The following is a 19,337-nucleotide window of genomic DNA, read 5'->3' on the forward strand; positions in this document are numbered from 1 at the left end:
CATTTTCTCACTTTAAACATTTGATATGTTTTACATGTCTGTATATGTGAGTAAAATATGGGTTTGTGAGATTTGCGCATCACTGTATTCTGATTTTATTTACATTTTCCACAATGCCTCTCCTGACCCTTTACTCTTTTCCTCTTCGTCTCCTATCCGCACAGAATCCGAATCTGACTGCTCAACACTTTCATCCACAACACAGAGCAGGATTAAAAGCGTGCAGCTCACCTATGTGGAAGCACCTGCATTTGTTTTACAGCGACTGCAGTTGTGTAGGCAACCAGGAAGATGACTGCAAAACCTGTTGTTTCATTCTGACATAATTATGGGGAACTGCATTCAAATATGAAAACCAACAGAGAGTTGAAATTTCAGACCTCAAAGCATTCTTGTGGTTCAGCTCAGGAAAAACAAAGAAAGTTGGTGACAAAGCTCACTATTGCTATTTTGAACAAAACCCTATTGATTTATAAGAAGACGCTTAATCACTATTCAAAGTGTTTTTTCAGATTTTTTAACGATACGGGGAAGCAATTTTTAAAAAGCAGCAATGCAAGGCTGCTGTGTTCGTTTAACGGACGAGATGTATTTGTTAAGAAAGTGTTTGGCCTCGGACGTGATCACGACTCCTGTGCATTTTCTGGTTTCTGTTGCTGCTTCGTGAGGAGAGTGAAACCCATGGTCACCTCGACCTCGCACCCTCCCATTTCACTGTGGCTTAGATCCAAAACACAAAACAGCCTGTGGTTTTTCAGCAGAATCTACAGTTCTTTTTCAATCTCTCGGTTTATGTTTTTGCACACATCTCGCTCTTCTCTCTTGCTTTTAAAAAAAATCTTGGCCAGCTGAAAATCGAAACTTAATGAAGCGAGGTGGATTTAAACGCATAAAGACTGCAAGCTGAATGCTAAATGGATACTCCTGGCATACTCTTCACATAAACATAGATTTTGTTTTTTAATAAAAGTGGAAAAATTAATGAATAACGACAAAGACATTTTGGAAACGATAAAACCCAACAGACTTCAAAGGAGGGGAAGGAATCGCTTTTTCTTTTTTCATCAGTTTTCTAATATCAACAAAACACTTTGGTTTTCTGTATGACTATCAGGTTCCCACATCATTGCGGAGGATATTTTTGCCCACTTTTCTTTACCATTCGTTCAGTTTATTGAGGTTTGTGGGCATTTGTTTATGAACAGTTGTCTTAGGGCCCAACACAGCGTTCAGACTCAGGTTGAAGTCTGGACCTTGACAGGCCCATTGCAGCACCTCGATTCTGCTGTGAGAATGACTAAAGGTGTCCAAATCATCACCCCTCAACCACCGTGCTTGACAGTTGGTGTGAGGTGTTTGTGCTGATGTGCTGTGTTTGGTTTTCCCCTGACATGGTGCTGTGTGTTATGGTCAAACATCTTGACTTTTTTCTCATTTGGCTAAAGGTCAGCGTTCCAGAAGTCTTGTGGTTTGTGCAGATGCAACTTTGCAAACCTTCAAAGCTGTTCTGCCATGTTTTTTTGTAAAGAGGCTTTATCCATGCAACCCTTCCAAACAAACCACGCTTGTTCAGTCTACTGTCACGAACTTTGACATTTAACACGGTAACTGAGGTTTGTAGAGTCTGATATGTAGCTCGTGGGAACAGTCTGACCTTGTGGTGAATTTGCTCAGACGTCCACTCCTGGGAAGATTGTGGGATTGCATTAATACATTTCTAAATGCTTCAGACCAGCAGATTTGTTCATACTTGCTCATGATCAATTAATCAAATGCATTTGATTGGTAGCAGCACCTGGCTGCTACTTAATCTCCTAATTTCCATGGAAGCAGTAAGGGCTCAAAGACGTTGGTGAAAACTTCTTTTTTTACACTTGACTGTAGATGAGAATTGAAATGCACACTAAAAATAAACTGGGCATAAATCTTTTCAGCATGCACAAAGTCACTGGATATAAAATTACTGGGTAACCAGTCAGTTTCAATTCAATGAGCTGTCCTGTTTTACCTAAGCATTAGTGCTGTTTTGCATTGTTCTTTGATCATTTTCCAAAAGAATCGATGTGCAACTGTGTGTGTTTATGTAATACTACTAAATCATCACATATTGTGACAGTTTGCCTTTTCTATGCTGTGCGAAATGCCTTCTAATTTGTGCAAATACAATACATATGAGTATTTGCCTCTAGTGTGTCTGTATCTTCACTATAGATTGGATACTTTAGTTGCATAATGAATTACTGTTGGTCAGCATAATAGGGCACCTAATAGTGAGCAACACTAAAAATATACAGACACAAATTGCTCTTTTTAAAACAACTCTTGCTATTTTCTGTGTATTTGAATCAGGGGGCTCAATGTAATTTATCCCTGATATAATACGTTTGAAGCTGCTGTGACTCTGAGGCAGACAAACTGGTGAGGAGCAGAGTCTTGTGCGGCAGCACTGACATGGCTAAATATTGTAAATTCTGTGTGAGGTGAGCGGATGTTGCTTGTTGTGTCAAAGTTAAATGTCAAACCACACTCTAATACACACGCTCACTCACACATACGCTACCAGGACCACCTGACAGGACATGTAAAAACTCAAAAGTACACACAGGCAAACACACACACATATATATAGAAACGTGCAAACACACAGGCTGTCTCCCACACTCTTTCTCAAGTCGGTACATGCCCACCCCTCAGCCCTCATTCCACAGAGACACAGGAAGTCAAAGGGTGACCCATTTCTACTAGAGCTTTTACTTTGTTTGGCGTCTGTACAGATGCCACTGAGTGTAATGGAAACATACTGCATGCGTAGAGGCAAGGCGACATTTTACACTGACCTCAACGGCTTACACTACACAAATCTACATTGAGCAGTCCAATGAGTTTAGCAGATCTGCTAAGCCTGTACTGTAAGCACAAACACAATTACTCACTCTGTAAAGTTTATTTAGATTTATTGGCAGATGTCAGCTCTGAGTGATTATAAATGTTCATCATTACAGACAGAAGAATAAAGGCTATATCAGCACAATAGCAAATACACACTAAAAACAACACAAAGGCAAACCAGCTGCCTTTTTTTTCTTTCTCAACAACAGGTCAGTGTTAACTCGAATCAACATAATGCTTACTGCTGGTGTAGACTTGGTCCCTTCCCTTTCAATTTTATGCAGCCGAAACGCATCATGATTATCATAATAAGCACACACAATACTTCATCAAAAAAAGAACATTTCACTACTTCAAATGTTCAAAATCAACCTGCAGCAACAAATCATTTTCTGTCTAACAACAAAACAAAAAAAGAAGTAGCTTTAAAGCGCTCTCATACTATTTGATTATTTGGAATTCATTTAAAGTAATAAAAAGCAAACTTTAAAAGGGCATTTATGTGTTGTTGCTTTTTTTAAAAAGTGGCATTTATACATATTTTTTTTGTTTAAGGCTCTTTTCTAAAAGTACGACATGATGATGAGATGCTAAGTATGAGGCTAAATGATGCCCCCGCAGCAGCCTACATGCTGGTTAACTGTGCAGCGTTGTACTGCTTTCAGGAGCAGGTTGCTGGTTAGCATGCTCTGTCAGAAACACTGATTTATGTGCATATGTTTCTTGCTATGATACCAGTTATAGGTTCCAAAACATCTAAACAAAAGACCAGAAGTGTGAAAGTGAAACCTACATTAACCAATTAGCATGTAAACAGGAAAGCTTCTCTACTTTTATAGCAACAGCTGATTAAATGACTATATATGTTATATAAAATTGCCCTTTGTCATAGTTTACTGGCACAGAAATATCACTGGAGTTCCCCTTAGACCTATGTAGCTTTTTTTTCCCCTTTATTAACGTTCCTTAATGCCAAAACTCAGATCAGCTTGCTGAATGGGAGCTTTCCAACAAAAATACATTCACCACTAGCATTCAGCAGCTATACAGCTACATGTTTGATGGAAGGAAACGATAGAAAGAGTATTACGCTCGCTTTCACCATGATTACACTGGGTGATTGCCGGCACACTTGCCATAAAGCTTTATAAAGTAACGCTTTGCTTCTGGAAGCAAGTCTAAGCACTCAGCAGCCATGCTGAAACACATTCAGGCACTTATTTAGGCACTTGTTATCAAAAATGCACGGCGATTTGCTGTGTATCCCGCTCGTGCTCAACATCTTTGTTGATATGTCAATTTTGCATTTTCTGTTGTGCTCTAATGTCTGCAAAATAACTCGTACACGAATAAATCATGTAGGCGATCGTGGAATTCGTTTCTTTGTCAGACTAGAAGTTACACTTTGTTTGTTGTGTAAACAGAAGAAGTTTTAATTGACTGCATAGAAACTCTAATCGCAACTTTTCAGATGGATTTGTTGCTGAATGTTGCCTGCAGCTCTTTGAGTGTCAGGTAGCCGGTTTTACCGGGCTCCACGGGCATGGAGGAAGATCTGCACATGGCGCCAGGCACGAGCCAGGCTGAAGAGCTATCATCGCTAGCAGCTGTCATGGGTGTATCCTCCTGATGGCTGTCAGAGGACATCTGTGGTTCAACAAGGAGGCTGGGAGGTGTTGGAGGAGAGAAGGCGGGACATGTGTGTGGAGGAAAGCGTACAGGAAGGATGAGGAAAGGAATGTTGTGATCATCCAAGAGAAATTGCTCTCCTCCTTCCATGTACCTTTCTTCCTCATTGTCAGCTTCAAGTTCGATTCCAAAGCCTGAGTCTGGGCTCTGCGGCTCCCTCTTCAAACTCTCGTAGGTTGGAAAACCGCAGAGCGAAGGGCAGAGGGACGGGTGAAAATCGTCGTGGTAGGTAAAGTAGGCCGGGGTGGGGTCAATGCAAGCGAAGCCACCGGAGGAGCTGGAGGTGAAATAGCTCCGGTTTGAGAAGACAGACGAAGAGGCGGAATTGTTGGCGATGCCGCTGGTGTCTGAGTTCTGGAAGTGAAGCAGGGCACTGCTGGAGCTGGAGGAGGGAGAGGTGGAGGGGACTACATCAAAGTCCTCACACACCTCCACGGGGGAGATTTGGTCGATGGGCTGTACTGTGAAGAACGACTCTGAAACTGAGAGCGGATTCAACCATTTCTGTGGGGGAAAAAACACTCAGACTGTAATATTCACCCAAAGAATCACACAACAGTATCAGAATGTGTGTATGTGCATCACACTTTGCATGAACTGAAAGGTGAATTAGCACTTTGCATAGTAAGGACAGGTTTCAAGAGTGAGCTTAAGTGCATTTTTAGAATATTTTGCTTGAACAAGGGTCAAAATCACAGAGCAGGACAGAGCTTTTGCTCCCACTGATGCAGCTATTAACATCTGTTCTAATTTCCCCCTCAAATTGTTTGAATTTCACATTTTCATTTTGTTTTCATGACTCATGCAGAAATTAGGCTGTCCACTTAACAAAAAGGCTTCAAACCAATTGCAATCCAAGATTCTTGGTACCTGCACTCACTGTTTAAGCATATGTGTAGGACAGACAGACAGTTACAGCAGCATGGGAAAAACTGCTCTAATAATAAAAATGCTGTTCTCGTTTTGTTCAGTTTGAGAACAACTGTTAAAAATGTCTCATTCTTAATGATCCGTATGCATCACTGATTATTTTATGAAATATGGTGCTTTTTGGATGCTCAGACTCACATTTATTCAAATGCTATATGTATTTATGAAGGTAGTTACTTTGCTCAGTAGAAGTTTGTGTGAGATTTTGAATGCAGAATTTAAGTTGTGCGTATGTTTCTGTGATGGTATTACTCGTTTTTTTCCCATAAAAGGATGTCAGCGCTTCTCTTTTGGGATACCAGGCTTACAGTTTGTATCACGTAGCCCAGAGTGAACATGCGCAGTTAGAGTTTAACTGGTTGAATCTTGGGGAATGTGCCAGAAATCAGAAAACTAGAACTTTACAAACTATTTCAGGTGTGGCGGGTATCCAAACCCATCGCCACAGACAACTGACGGGAGTGCGGTTCACGTCTTTCTCCCTTTGTTGTGGGCTGTGGGAATCAGAGCCTTTGATGAAGAGCTAACTTTATGACATTTTATCATTTTAACCAAACTTCATTGTCTTCATTTAATGAACACTACTGAGAAGTAGAAGTAGGTCAGAAACTAACACCATGGCCTTTGCATTATATGCTTATATGTTGTGTTGATCCACGTCTAAAGTGAACAAAGTTAGCCAGCGAACAGCGCCTCACACTTAAAAAGTTACAGGTCCCATGAATACCACATAATATACTACAAAAAGTTGTGTTGTTGTGTGTTGACACCTGTGCAGCAAAGCGGTCTGTGTTGCTTGCGGCTGGATATTTTGGTAAATGGATTGTTAGCTGAGAACATTTATTATTTTTACCTTTAGGTTTCCTTCGTGGACAGAGTGCAGCGACTGGAAATACTTTGAAGGGTTCGGTACTGCCTTCCCTTTGAGCAGCCTGAAACAACATGGGGTCGAGCGCGTATATCAGATATACAGAGTGTGTAGATATACACACACATACATGCAAACATGCGCACTCCGATAACAGCCAAAGTCACAGTTTACTCACCCCCTGGTGTTGCATCTTTTGTAAACGACCAGCACAACAACAATAACGAAACACACGCTGCCGAGCAGTCCCATCTTCACCAGTGAAGACAGACTAATTCCCTCTGAAACAGAGAGCAGACACCGTAAAATGCACATATTCAGTCGACCTTTACTTTGTTGCCTAGACAACGAAGCAGACTGGATGCATCCTTTTTTCCAGCTGCACTTATTCCCAATGAAAAAGCTGAACTGTGATGCTTTTAAGACTGACAAGAGATAAGCAGAGTTTTCACCCAACCAACCACCATTAAATACACTGTTTGTGTTGTTACCAAGGTTGTTCGATGAATTCACTTTCCAGGATGACGCTGGACTCCAGTGGCTCCAGTGGCTGTTAGCATATTTTTCAGTTTTGACTCTCACTCTGACGTCCCCATGCCCCTTTAGTTCAGACAGAGCTAATCGCAGCTCTCTTTCTTGTGTTTTGAAATCTCTGGCCTCCTGAAAAATAGAAAATTCAAGACAGGGTCAAAATAAAGGTGTGTCTCAAAAGAATTTTACTTTAACTGAAAGTAGAACCAGTTATGAGGTATTTGTATAATTCTAACCAGCTTGAAAATCTGTATTTGGTACGGCCACCTTTATTCTTCACAGTCTGATCTCTCTTAGGCAACTTTCTTGTCATTTCTTTAAGTATTTTTCAAAAATAGTTCTCCTGGCTTCTTAAAGGACAATCAAAGCTCTTCCTTGGATGTTTGCTGCCTTTTTATTCTGTTTTCTGTCAGGATGACCCCACACTGCTTCAATAATGTTGAGGTCCGAGCTCTGAGGAGGCCAAGCCACGACTGATGTTCCATAGTGTGTTTTTTTCTATCATGTTTGCTTTTACTGCATTGGGAGTATGTTTGGAATCATTGTCATGCTGAAAAATCAATCAGACACTTTCCAGGTGGTATTTGATGCTGAATCAAACCCTGATGGTGGTTTTCTTTGTTGATAATTCAGTTTGACAAGATCTCCAACACCATGGGCTGAAAAGCAGCCCTAATCCACGACAGAGCCTCCTCTGCGTTTTACAGATCACCTCCTCCATACATCCTTTTTGAATCAAAAAATTTCAAATTTTCTCCCTTTTTCCTTTTGTTAAGAATGTCTTCATCTACTGCAGATAGTATTTAGGCCTGCCAACTTCCTCTTTTGTCCTTTGCTTCTACACGTTTATCAGTTTTTTAAGCTTATGGGTTTTTGGAGTCTTTGGTATTATTCTTGTCCTACTGTATTATCTGATGTGTTTTTGTAACAGGGTTCTGTCAACACCATTTAAAACGTTTTTTTGCCAAATTCATCTGAACATGATCAAATACAAGGACTGGACTAAAAATGAATGAAGCCTGAAAAATCTTGAGAAAACCTGGGAAACTTTGCTCAACTCCTCTTTAACCCTGTAACCCATCAAAAAATAGCTAGAATTGTTTTTGGGAAACTGAGATGTTTAACAATCCTTATAACAAAATCTACAAAACATTTTTGCTGTATCATGTTGTTTATGATATACTTTTTATAATTTATTTATTATATTTTTTTTAATCGCATTTTATACGTTGGGCATTTTTAGCAACTTTTCGTTAAGAACAATGTTAATTTTAGACAAAAAAAAAGAGTTTTGTCTATAACATTTTGAAATTATGGCAAGTATTGATCATGTTGATGAGATAGAGGTCTCAGAAACTGATGAACATGTGGCAAATATGATACAAATGGCATTATAGGGTTAAATATGGAAAAAAAAAAGTCTATCATTGGATGCCATGAGGTACTTTTGCACAGCACTGCACATGCTTTAATGATTTACTCAGTAATTTGTGTAAAAACTCTGTTACTGCATGTATGTAGATGCTCACCATCCATTCTTGGTCACTGTTTTTGGTCTGGATATGGAAGTAAAGGTGTGACAAGTACTCTGTGATTTTTTCGCCTGGGCTCCACGTTATGTAGAGGTCTGTGCCGTTGATGCTGACATTGGGAGCACTTGGAGGATTCATTATAACTGCAAGGCAGATTATTAAATGTTGGTAATTGTTGCAGTTATTAATCCATCGTTGTAACTTAATCCAACTGTGCGGTGTATCAACAACAATTTGAATAGAAGTCAGAGCTACTCACTGCAATCTCCTGGGCGATAGTTTTTTAGGGCCTCCACTAACACTCCATTACAATTCACACTAAAGTTCAGTCTTTGAAAAGGATTTAAAGTCTGGAAGAAGGCAATAAACCATTAAACAATGAGGATAGAACTTGTGTGAGTAATCCAATTTGCCATGTTTGCATGTGTCCGATACTTACTTTGTTTTCAAAGACAATACTGCAGCCAAACAGAGAGTTCTCATGTTGTTCAAGCTTGCATTTTTGGCTAGACGAGAAAAGGACAAAAAAAGGGCAAAATCTTCACTTAGCACTGACGTTTTGTAGCCAAACTGTGACCCATGATGTTTCTTTTTGTAAAATTAAAACCTTTGTCCCCCAACTAATCCACACAGTTTTTCAGTATTTCAGAAATATCTTACCTATACGGGACAGAATGGCCATGTATCCAGATTTTCATCACAACCGAAAGCCAACAGTCTGCACCAGGACCCACGGCAGAGCTGTTCAGCGTGCAGCTGACATTGTTGTAAAAGTCATTTGCACAGGAAAGTCCTTGAGTAACAGAGACACAACAGAAAACAGGAGTTGGGATAGTGTTGCTTTATCAGTATCACGAGACTTTACATTCAGATTAGACTGAACTCTGTGTGCACTCAAATTGCAGATATATACACTCATACCATGTGAGATTCTGTGGGAGTGGGCCGCATGCACTGAAATGATAACTATCAGGAGGTGTGAGCGCAGCAGCACCTCCATCGCTGCGATTGTGGTATGACTGTAGGCAGAGAAGAGCGGTCATGCACTGTGCATTAGAAGGGCGAGAGGAATAAAAAGTTGTAAATACACCAGCTTAGACCTGGAAGTCAGCTAAATGTAATCACCACAAAGCTTCTAGGAAACGCTACATTCACAGCTTGAAAAGCTGTAGCAATATATCAACTGTGTTTTACAGTAAGGACCTCCTCTAAGGCATACTGTTAATGCAAGCAACACCTTATTTAGTTTACAGTAGCTGACTTCATACTTTGCAGTGTGTGTGGCTTTATGCTAATGAAACAAATGAGAGAAAATGAACAAACCAGTCTAAAAAAAACCTCGGGGGCACATTATGTGACCTGAAAGAGATTAATCTTCCCATCACGCTGTTTTGACTCCAAAAACTCACTAAAACTATCTAGTACAGAAAAAAATCATCAACTCCAAGCTGAAAGACAAACTTGTGTTTGTGTGTATGTACTTTAAAGCAAATGATTGTTTTTATTAATTAACATAGTAATTCCCCCCCCCCCCCCCTCCCCTTAAACAGGACTAATAAAAAATGTTTGAAGAAGTAATAAATTACCTCATGAGTCTTGGTAGCAGGTGGTCAGGAAACACATTGTTGCTTCCTCTTTTGGACTGACGAGAAGATTTCCTTCTGTTCCTTTCTATTTGAACATCGCCGTCTTTTCTGGTGCTGTCGTTCTGTCACTCACAGTCATCCCTCTGCCTCCTCCTCCTCCTCCTCACCCCTCCCTCTTCTCTTAAGTGCCCAGTGATATTTTCCACTTGAAACCACAGCTTACAGGGGCTTACAGGAAGCTTCGTGCAGCGGTGAGTGATAATGAGAGACGATGGGCCGGGGTGGAGAGTGAGATGATGATGGTGGTGGTGGGGGCGGTGGGGGCTTGGCTTGTTGTACAACACCTCCTTCTGCTCGCCACCAGCTGCAACTGCTACCTGAGGCCCCGTTGCCTTGTTTAAGGTAATAATAATTGTACCGAAAACAAGAAATCCAACCACATCCTGTTTCAATCACAATTGTAAAGTGGGTTGTATAAAGAGAAACTCGCGAATTGCTCTATGAAGTGGTTTATGTCAATGAAACTCATCTTAAAAAGGACATTCAAAGGATTATATAGGCTAAAGCTACCCGATTTAGAATCGTGGGGTTATTTAAAAATGCAAACGCGAGAAGCTGTGCATGAAAACCGCTGCTGTTACAGCCGCAACCGCTGCAGACACATACTGAAGTACTTCCAAAGAGACAGAGAGTAAAGGAGGTTGAAAGTTAAAGCAGCAGACAGCTCTTCAGTTAGTGGCCACCAGGCATTTCTGTAGTCAAAGGCCACCTGTTATTCCGTCTCACTGTGTCAAACGTTAACCCTTACAGTGAGGGCTATGTGGCAGTTGTTAATGGTGATATGGGGCAAAACGGTAGGGAAGGGAGTTTCTAGAAATACAAAATGACGAGCTGGAAGAACATCACTTGTTATACAGCACAATCTGGATAATTTGCACTTCAAAAGGTTGTCACAAGAAAAGTGACCATAAGAAACCAGAATTTGTCTTTGTTCATATTGCCAGTAAAATCCAAAATATATAAAAACAATACCAAACAAGCTAAACGTGATAGGTAAAGTTGAAAAAAAGAAAAGAAACAGAGAATCCCCTGTTAAACAACACACACAAACCTTTGTAGGTTTGTAGGTTGCGAGCACAGTGATTGTGCAAACCAAATCAGTGAGATCAATTTAAGTTTGCAGAACGTTTTTGTTCATCTTTGTCTTAAAGGTCATTGGAGGCCATTGTGTAACTTGCCTTTATACTAAACATATAGGTCTACAAACCACACGCACAAAAAAACTTTCATGCAGAACATTACAACTGTTGCGACACAGTGTTTTTGAACTCAGCTATACTTTGTCTGCCTGAGTGGGCTTAGGCCTGCAGCAGTAGGCCAGAGGGTGATGGCGTGATGCAGCCGCCACGGGTTCCTGCAGTTACTTAGGTGTCGGCATCAGTTAGAACCAGCGAGACGAGAGCAGGGGAGGGTTTAAATGTGCAAAGGAGCGGGGGAGGGGGGGGGGGGTTGGTGAGTGTATATGACACTCACTGAAAGGTCAAAGTCCGCTGTGCCTGTGGCAGGAAGTCGTCGAGAAGACCATAGAGATGTTTGTGCTCGGAAGGCAACAAAATCATCATACCACAACCATAGTGGGGAAATGTTCAGTGGCGAGAAGGTGAGAAGAATAACAAGGGAGGATATACTCATAATACGAACCCTACAGCTCTATAAAACAAAGCACAGTGCTGCTCTTGAAAACTACTGGGTTAACACTTAGACTGTTTCAAGATTAGTTCCCCTAACTGACAGAAATACATCATTTATTGACTCATCTGTACTTATGACCTTTACAATTTTCATCCAAAATGATTTAACCATACGTAAGGGGCGTAATTTCCAGGGGGGTTATGACCCCCCCCCCCCCCCCCCCCCCCCAATAATCAGACCCAACCAATATAACCCCCCCCCCCCCCCCCCCCCCCAAAATAAAATTATGAATTATCTTGCATAAACAGGCTGTTGATTTTCTTTACTCATTTCAGGAATTACCAGCAAAATAGTTGCCCCCCAATGTTCAGCACAAAGTTACACAGATGCATACATTCATATACAGCATTGTTGTACATGCTTTAACAGAGCTAAACTCACCAGTTAACCTAACTGGTGGGCTGTGAGAGAAATATGGGATATTTTGGGGACAGGGACAAAATGCAGGGTCCATGCAAAACATCCCCAACTAACAGATGTTTCCAGACATTGATGGTAAATGTGCTGCAGCGTTATTCAAGTTTTGGACTATCGACTTCACTGATGAACAACAACAGGGTGTGGGGCCAAAGACAAGATAAGTTGCAAATGTTCAAAACAAATGTGGTAGATAGCATGAGTGCCATCTTATCAGTATTTTCATCAAGTGAACAACCCAATGTGTTGTGCCAAAGATAGCACAATCCTGTCAGAATTCATGCACTACACATGTATATGGTGTATATATGTGTAGTTTCCATATATATAAGTATATATATATGTGTGTGCGTATATACACAAAATTCATATGCAACTTAAAAGAGAGAAAAAACAAACCTTAAAACATGTTAGCTTGCTGTGATAAACCAAAGCTAGCAGCTAGCAATGCTGGATTCTCTGTAAAAGGGAACATGGCACCACAACACGGAACTACACACTGAAAGCATGAACCACTGGACTTTTAATTCATCATAGTGAACTGATGACATTTTGTATCTACATTAAACTTCTGCAAAAACGTCAAATTAGCTTCACACAGGCTTCATAACAGATGAGCTCAGACATGAAAGCTGTACTATCTGCTGATCAGTTCACACTTAACACATTCAGCTAGAGCTGAATTTGACAGTTTATGCATTGTCTAGTCAGCATATGCAACTTCAAAGAGACCCCTCCACCTCCTATCTTTGTGTAGTAAAGGATAGATCAGATTGCTACTACAGATACTTATTATATAGGTCTGGGTTGACAGGAGAGGCAGGAGGTTGTGACAAAAACACAAGTTTCAGTGGTTTGTGTCGAAACCACCTCCATTCTACTGCCTTTACACATCACACAAAGAGGCAAATAACCGCTTTTGCTACTACTGTCATTTACAGACCCAGTTCTCCAAGTTAGAATATGAATTGGGATTGCATTTCATAAAAGCGGTTATTTTATTCATTCATTTTTGTTTACTTTATGTGCACACGAATCATATTGCTTTTGTTCTGCAAACTAAAAAACTTACGTTAATTGAGCCAGATATTACAGAACTTCCCCTGAATAACCAGAAAGCTTTTATTTCGAGCGCAATATTTATCTCTGTTATGAGCACGCTGAAAGTGCAAGCAACACCATCTCCAAAGTAACCTACAGTGAGTCATAAGACTGGTGTGTGTGTTGTGGTATCAGAGTAGGAAACAGGACCTCGTTTTGCAGTGCCCTTTTTTTTTTTTTTTACCATTTTCATCACATGCTTGGTGAGCTGCTGTTTCTTTCTGTTATACAGACAAAACAAACGATATATTCAAAATAGAAAATAGTGTAATAGTAGACCAAAAAAAGTAGAAAATTAAGGTCAAATAAATATATGCTAAGCGACAAAGTAGAACAGGAAGAGAATGTCTCTACTGACTTCATCTGTCTTGTGACGCTACGACAGATGTGGTCTGCCAATCACAGGGCAGTAGCGAGGAGTTACTATGATACAGGGGAGTCTAAGGACAGAATATTTTGTGTAACATAATTAAGAGAAAATCTGACTAAGACAGTCATTTGGACCTGTTAGTGTATGAGTAAATGGTGACTTAAATCTAAGTCACTCTGGCTGCAGGTGGTAGTATAAAAATATTTTCAATAATAATGTATTATTATCATTATAAATGATAGTTATAGGCACCTTTCAACACACTCAAAGACATCTTACAAGCAATTAAATACCAAACTCACAGTATTCATAAATTAACAACAATGCAGAATCAAACAGAATAAGCGAGCTTTAACCTCCTAAGACCTGAACTCTTCCATGGCATGCATTTTTAATTTCTCTTTGATATCTGGGCATATTGGGGCCCGATGAATGTAAAAACAAAGAATTACCAGATTTTATTTACCTTATTTTTGTTTTTAAGAAAAATAAGAGCCACATATGAGGATATTCGTTTAAAATTTTGATAGAACAGTAGCAGTATAATGTCCTCGTAAGTGGATATCAGGTCCTTGTAGAGCAAAATTGAGTATTTTGGTCTAAATAACCCAAAATGTGATGTCCACATATGTGGACGCCAGGTCCTAGGAGGTTAAAGGTTTGCCTTTAATGCCAATATTGTAAATGTGGTGCAGGACATGCCACTCAGCTGTAAAGCCCACAGTGGTCAGGTAAGAGGGCGGTATAATCTCAGCATACGGGAAGTATGAGTGCCACTGTGCAGAAGATCAGAGAGATATGAAGGTGTGAGGTTACAGAGAGACTAAATAAGAAGCATACACTTAAAATTAATGTGACATTTATCACACATATGGTCTATGGAAGAGGGTCTGGTAACACAAGCAGCCACATACTTTGAACCAGTTTTTTGTGCGGTAACCCAGAGGGGACAGAATTATATTAATGAAGTAATGCAGAGCATGAGTGAGAATCGAGGCACTGTCATGAATGGGTGAATTAATATTATGTAAGTGGAGATATTGATGTGTGCTTCATTAAAGGAGGAACGAGGAAGGAGAGATTAGAAAATCAGAATCAGAATCAGAAAGACTTTATTTATCCCCAAGGGGCAATTAACATACAACAGAGCAGCATGACGTTGAAGATAAGGACAGGGCATAAACAGGCAGTAGGGTTACACAATATTTTTTTACACAGTTTTAAAATTACACAATATTAAAATTAAAGTGACTGAAAGGTGAATAAATAACTGTAAGTGAGTAAAAGTGAGTAAAGTGTCGGCAGTATAAAAAGAGTGTAGAGTAGTTTATGTTTCTTCAGTCTGTTCCTCTTCTGAAGGCTGAGGGAGTGGAACCAGAAGGTGATGGACAAGGTCATGATGCTTTCCAGGAAGGCATAGTAAAAAGTCATCATGATGGGTGTGCTGACTCCAAAGGAGTTGAGTTTTCTAAGGAGGTATAGCCGTTGGTGGCACCTCCTGAGAATCTCCTCTGTGTTGGCAGAGAATTTCAGGAGGTTGTCAAAGATGGTTCCCAGGTATTTGTACTCCTCATTACCTTCACTGGCTTCCCATGGATGGTGGTGGTGACTGAAGCAGCCAGATCCCTCTGCCTACTGGAGAAGGTCACCGCCATCTCTTTGGTTTGGCTCACGTTCAATTCAAGTTTGGAGCTGTCACACCACTCTACAAACTCCTGCAGAGCGGGCCCATGGTGTTGTGAGGGGCCTGACAGCAGTGACAGGAGAACTGTGTCGTCAGCATATTTCACCAGGTGACAGTTGGGCTGTGTGGATCTGCAGTCATCGGTGTAGAGGATGAAGAGCAAGGGGGAGAGCACACAGCCCTGGGGGGAGCCAGTGGAGGTGGAACGGAGACCGGAAAGAGAGTTGTTGAGTCCTGTTGGTCAAAAAGTCCAATATCCAAAGGATTAGCTGATCATCCAGGTGAAATCGGGAGGAAAGTTTAGTGGCCAGGATATGAGGCTGCAGAGTGTTGAACGCTGATGAGAAATCAGCAAACAGAAGTCTGGCGGAGGAGTCAGGGAGTTCCAGATGTTTGTGGATGGAGTCCAAGATGAAGATTTTTGCATCATCGACACCTCTGTGTGCACGGTAAGCAAACCGAAAAGTCATGCACAGAGAGAATTTATCACATATATCCAAAACAGTTCCTACCAGAAGAACCTCACTGTTTAATTTGACAACCACAGTTTAATCTTCCGTAAACATTCAGCAAGGGAATAAGGCGGGAAAGTGGAATTATGCTTAGTGGAGAGACAGAGCTGTGTGTCATCAGCATAAGAATGAAAAAATATGACAAATTACCTACAACTGTGACCTAAAGGTAAAAGAAATGATAAATATAAGGGGGACCAAGGCAGAGCCCTGGGTAACACCAGTAAAAACTAGTCATGTGGAATCTTATGACATGGATATAATTTGTGGTCGAAACTCTGAAATGATTGAAGGTAAAATCGCAGTTTAGCAGCCTTACAAGCAGTGAGCCATTAAGGATATTAACTAACGTAAAAAATATTTGTGTTCCATCAACGTCTATCTAAAGCTTGAGGACTGAAAAAATATCAACTGGTAGGTTGTTGAATTTGGAAATTCACCTACATATATATATCCTACATCTAAAGAGATTTAGTTCATTCCATTGAAATGTTGGATTTTGGCGTGTCAAGATATTAAGATAACAGTATTTGGAAGAGAACTTGGAGAGAAGCAGAAGAAATACATTTGTGTGAAAAGTGGAGAGCCAAGGAGTAGAGTTAGTGAAGGTAGATCAGTTTAAAAACCTGGGGTCAACCATACAAAGCAACAGTGGGTGTGGGTGGAGATGAGTGTTAACATGAGGATAGCAGCAAGAAAGCAAAGGTTTAAAAGATGGAGCCCTTCTGTGATGTATGGTGTGGCTCTGACAAAAATACAGAAAGCCGAACTAAAGAAGGAAGAAGAAGTGTTTGGATAATTTTCTTATGTGAATTAAATCCTTAAATTTATTTCTGCTAGCAAACATTAGCAAGAAAAAGAGAAATAATGTTATTTCACCATCTTCTGATCGTCTAGCACTGGTGAACGGATCAAAGTCAAGAAAATTCAAAGGACTCCCCCCCCTACTGTGGTCAGCACAAACTTCTAACACTAAACAAACCTTGGAGTTAAACCTCAGTTGAGAAAGACCGCACTCTTTTGCTAATGTGTTGGGGGTTTTTTTCTAAATGCTGGTCAAACATTAACATGGATACAGGAAAACAAATGAGTCATAAGCAAGTGTGTCAGGCAGTTCGGTTTGTTGCACATTGCAGTGGACATGACTATTCTGATACTCATACAGTGGTGTGAAAAAGTACCACCTTACTGCTTACACAGGAATTAAGAGGGTGAGTAGCAGCCAGATGCTGCTAATCAAATATACTTGATTAGCAGGAATCATCAGCAAGCAGAGCGCCTCTATAAAAGCAGAGGTTTCGACAGTTTGCTGTTCTGGAGCATTCAGGTGTGTTAACAGGGTGAATGTCATGCCCCCGTGTTGGTGTTGGTCATCATAATAATGCTGATCCAGGATCAACATTGCAACTGACCAATCATGTTGGCTTTGCAATGTGTGTGTGGTGGGGTCTGCTAATTAGCTAATGTCTTGGCTAATGTTAAAAGATTACACAATGTCCTTGGTCAGTTTCTCCTGGACCAACATTGTTATGATGTGGAAACAACACCATCACGGGGATATCCAACTGTGTTGACACAATGCATAGAAGGAAAGACATCGGCCATGATTATAGAGAAGCAACTGTTACTGCCCATCATCCTGGGAAAGGTTATATGGACGTTTCCAAACAACGTGAAGTCGGTCATACTGTAGTGAGAAAGATTACTGACAAGTGGAAAACACTTGACAGTTACCAATTTTCCCAGCAATGGACGTCCCAGCAAATTCAGTCCAAGGTCAGGTTGTGCAATGCTTAGAAGCTGCAAAACACCCAAGAGCTCCATCTCAGACTCTACAGGCCTCAGTTAGTACGTTAACATTTAAAGTTCATGAAAGCACAATTAGAAAAAGGCGAAACAAGCATAGTGTTTGTTTGGAAGAGTTGCATAGAGAAAACCTGTTCTCTCTAAAAAGTACATGGCAGCATGACTTAGCTTTGCAAATTTGCATCTGAAATAACCACATTAGTTCTGGGACAATGACCTTTGGACAGATGAGGCAAAAGTGGAAATATTTGGCACAATGCACAGCGCCATGTTTGAAGAAAACCAAACCCAGCATATCAGCACAAATACTTCATATTATTTTCCACTGCGGTCATTGAGTCAACCATGAACTCCTCTGCATACCACTGTATTCTAATGGTTCAACCGTGAGGCCAACTGTCTGACAGCCAGCTTGATTCAGACTGGCTCACGCTACAGGACAATCATCCCTAACACAACAGCAAATCTACAACGGAAGAGAAAAACAAAAAAAGATTGAAAAGCTGTGGTTGGTCGTTAAAAGAGCTGTGCATAAACAAATGCCCGCAAACCTCGATGAAGTGAAGCAACACTTGGCCAAAATTCTCCACAACAATGCGAGAAACTGATAAAGTCACAAAGAAAATGATAACTGCAAATTATTGCAGCTAAAGGTTTTTCTACAAGCTATTGAAACATGGCGTTTACTTAATTTTCAATAGGGCTGAACAGTCCTTTCAAAAAATTTAACCCTAACCTTATCTTTTGCATGACACTATATTAAATATTCAGCAGGACCGATGAGACAGATTTCTTAAAATAATGTCAATGTCATGTTAGGATGTTGGTAGAAGTGATGGTCACTGTCACAGAAGCTGAGGATCTATTCATCCTCACAGGATGGTCCAGTCTCTGTGCAGTTACCTGCCAAGTTAGAGTCATTTCTACTTCAAAGGAGGCCGCTGATGAAACACAAGAACTCTAAAGACAAAACTGAAAGTTACCCACGTAACTGGCAGCAATGTGCTTAACATAAATTTAGCTCAGATGTGAAAAGACCTCTGGTAGTTGAGAATGCATTTCAAACCAGGAAAGAAAGGCGCAAAGTGGCCCAAGCTGCCGCAGGCGTGGCGACACGAGGTTGATCCAGGACAAACTTGGCGACGTGATAACGGCTTTCAACTTTTAACTGCCCTAAACCTATAGCAGTGTGGTCAGAAGAAACAAACAAGAAAACAAAACAAAAAAAACGCTTCGCAACATTTTGATTCCTTTTTTGGTCAGATGAGATCATGCAGAGATAAAAAAACGAAAAAAAAAAAAACCCCACAGCAGAGGGGAAGCAAAACAAAAGGTGTTAGATTTCTTAAGAATATCATGCAAGACATCCAAGGACATTACACCCTTTCACCTTCTGACGATAATAAGAAAAACAAGAAAAACATATTGGTCCGCAAAGGAATTGTGCTCCAGATTCACTTTGAACTGTAGTGGTAACGATCCTTGCTAGCAGCAATGAGCCCGGAGAACCAATGAGACGGGCTGGAATCTGCTAAATCCCTTTAGGCACCTACTTTCAAATCTCCAAAGAACAACTTTGACTGACAACTAAAGCACCACAGCTCAGTTTTCCCTTTTCATTTTTCAGTAGACTGCATTTTTCTTTCAGCCTGTAATGGTTACAAGCTAAT

The 19,337-nt window shown here is 40.5% G+C and overlaps 1 protein-coding gene across 1 annotated transcript; it reads right to left on the reverse strand.

Moving 5' to 3' along the window:
• Positions 1–2,970: 2,970 nt before the first annotated feature.
• On the reverse strand, positions 2,971–10,114 carry il2rb (interleukin 2 receptor, beta). Its single transcript, XM_063470545.1, has 10 exons — positions 10,026–10,114; positions 9,361–9,458; positions 9,100–9,232; positions 8,879–8,945; positions 8,699–8,789; positions 8,437–8,582; positions 6,868–7,036; positions 6,555–6,657; positions 6,362–6,440; positions 2,971–5,082 (listed from the first exon to the last, which is right to left on the reverse strand). The coding sequence occupies exons 1-10, from the start codon at positions 10,028–10,030 to the stop codon at positions 4,357–4,359; spliced, it is 1,617 nt and encodes a 538-aa protein (XP_063326615.1). The 5' UTR covers positions 10,031–10,114; the 3' UTR covers positions 2,971–4,356.
• Between the last annotated feature and the right edge of the window lie 9,223 nt (positions 10,115–19,337).

The sequence above is a fragment of the Pelmatolapia mariae genome, linkage group LG4, assembly GCF_036321145.2.
Source record: "Pelmatolapia mariae isolate MD_Pm_ZW linkage group LG4, Pm_UMD_F_2, whole genome shotgun sequence".
In the NCBI taxonomy this organism is placed as follows: Eukaryota; Metazoa; Chordata; class Actinopteri; order Cichliformes; family Cichlidae; genus Pelmatolapia; species Pelmatolapia mariae.

Coding starts and splice junctions, on each gene's coding strand:
- il2rb (XM_063470545.1), bottom strand. Junction 7,037..8,436: donor ACAGTGACCAAGAATGGATG/GTGAGCATCTAC, acceptor TCTATTTTTCAG/GAGGCCAGAGATTTCAAAAC. Junction 6,441..6,554: donor AAAAGATGCAACACCAGGGG/GTGAGTAAACTG, acceptor ATGTTGTTTCAG/GCTGCTCAAAGGGAAGGCAG.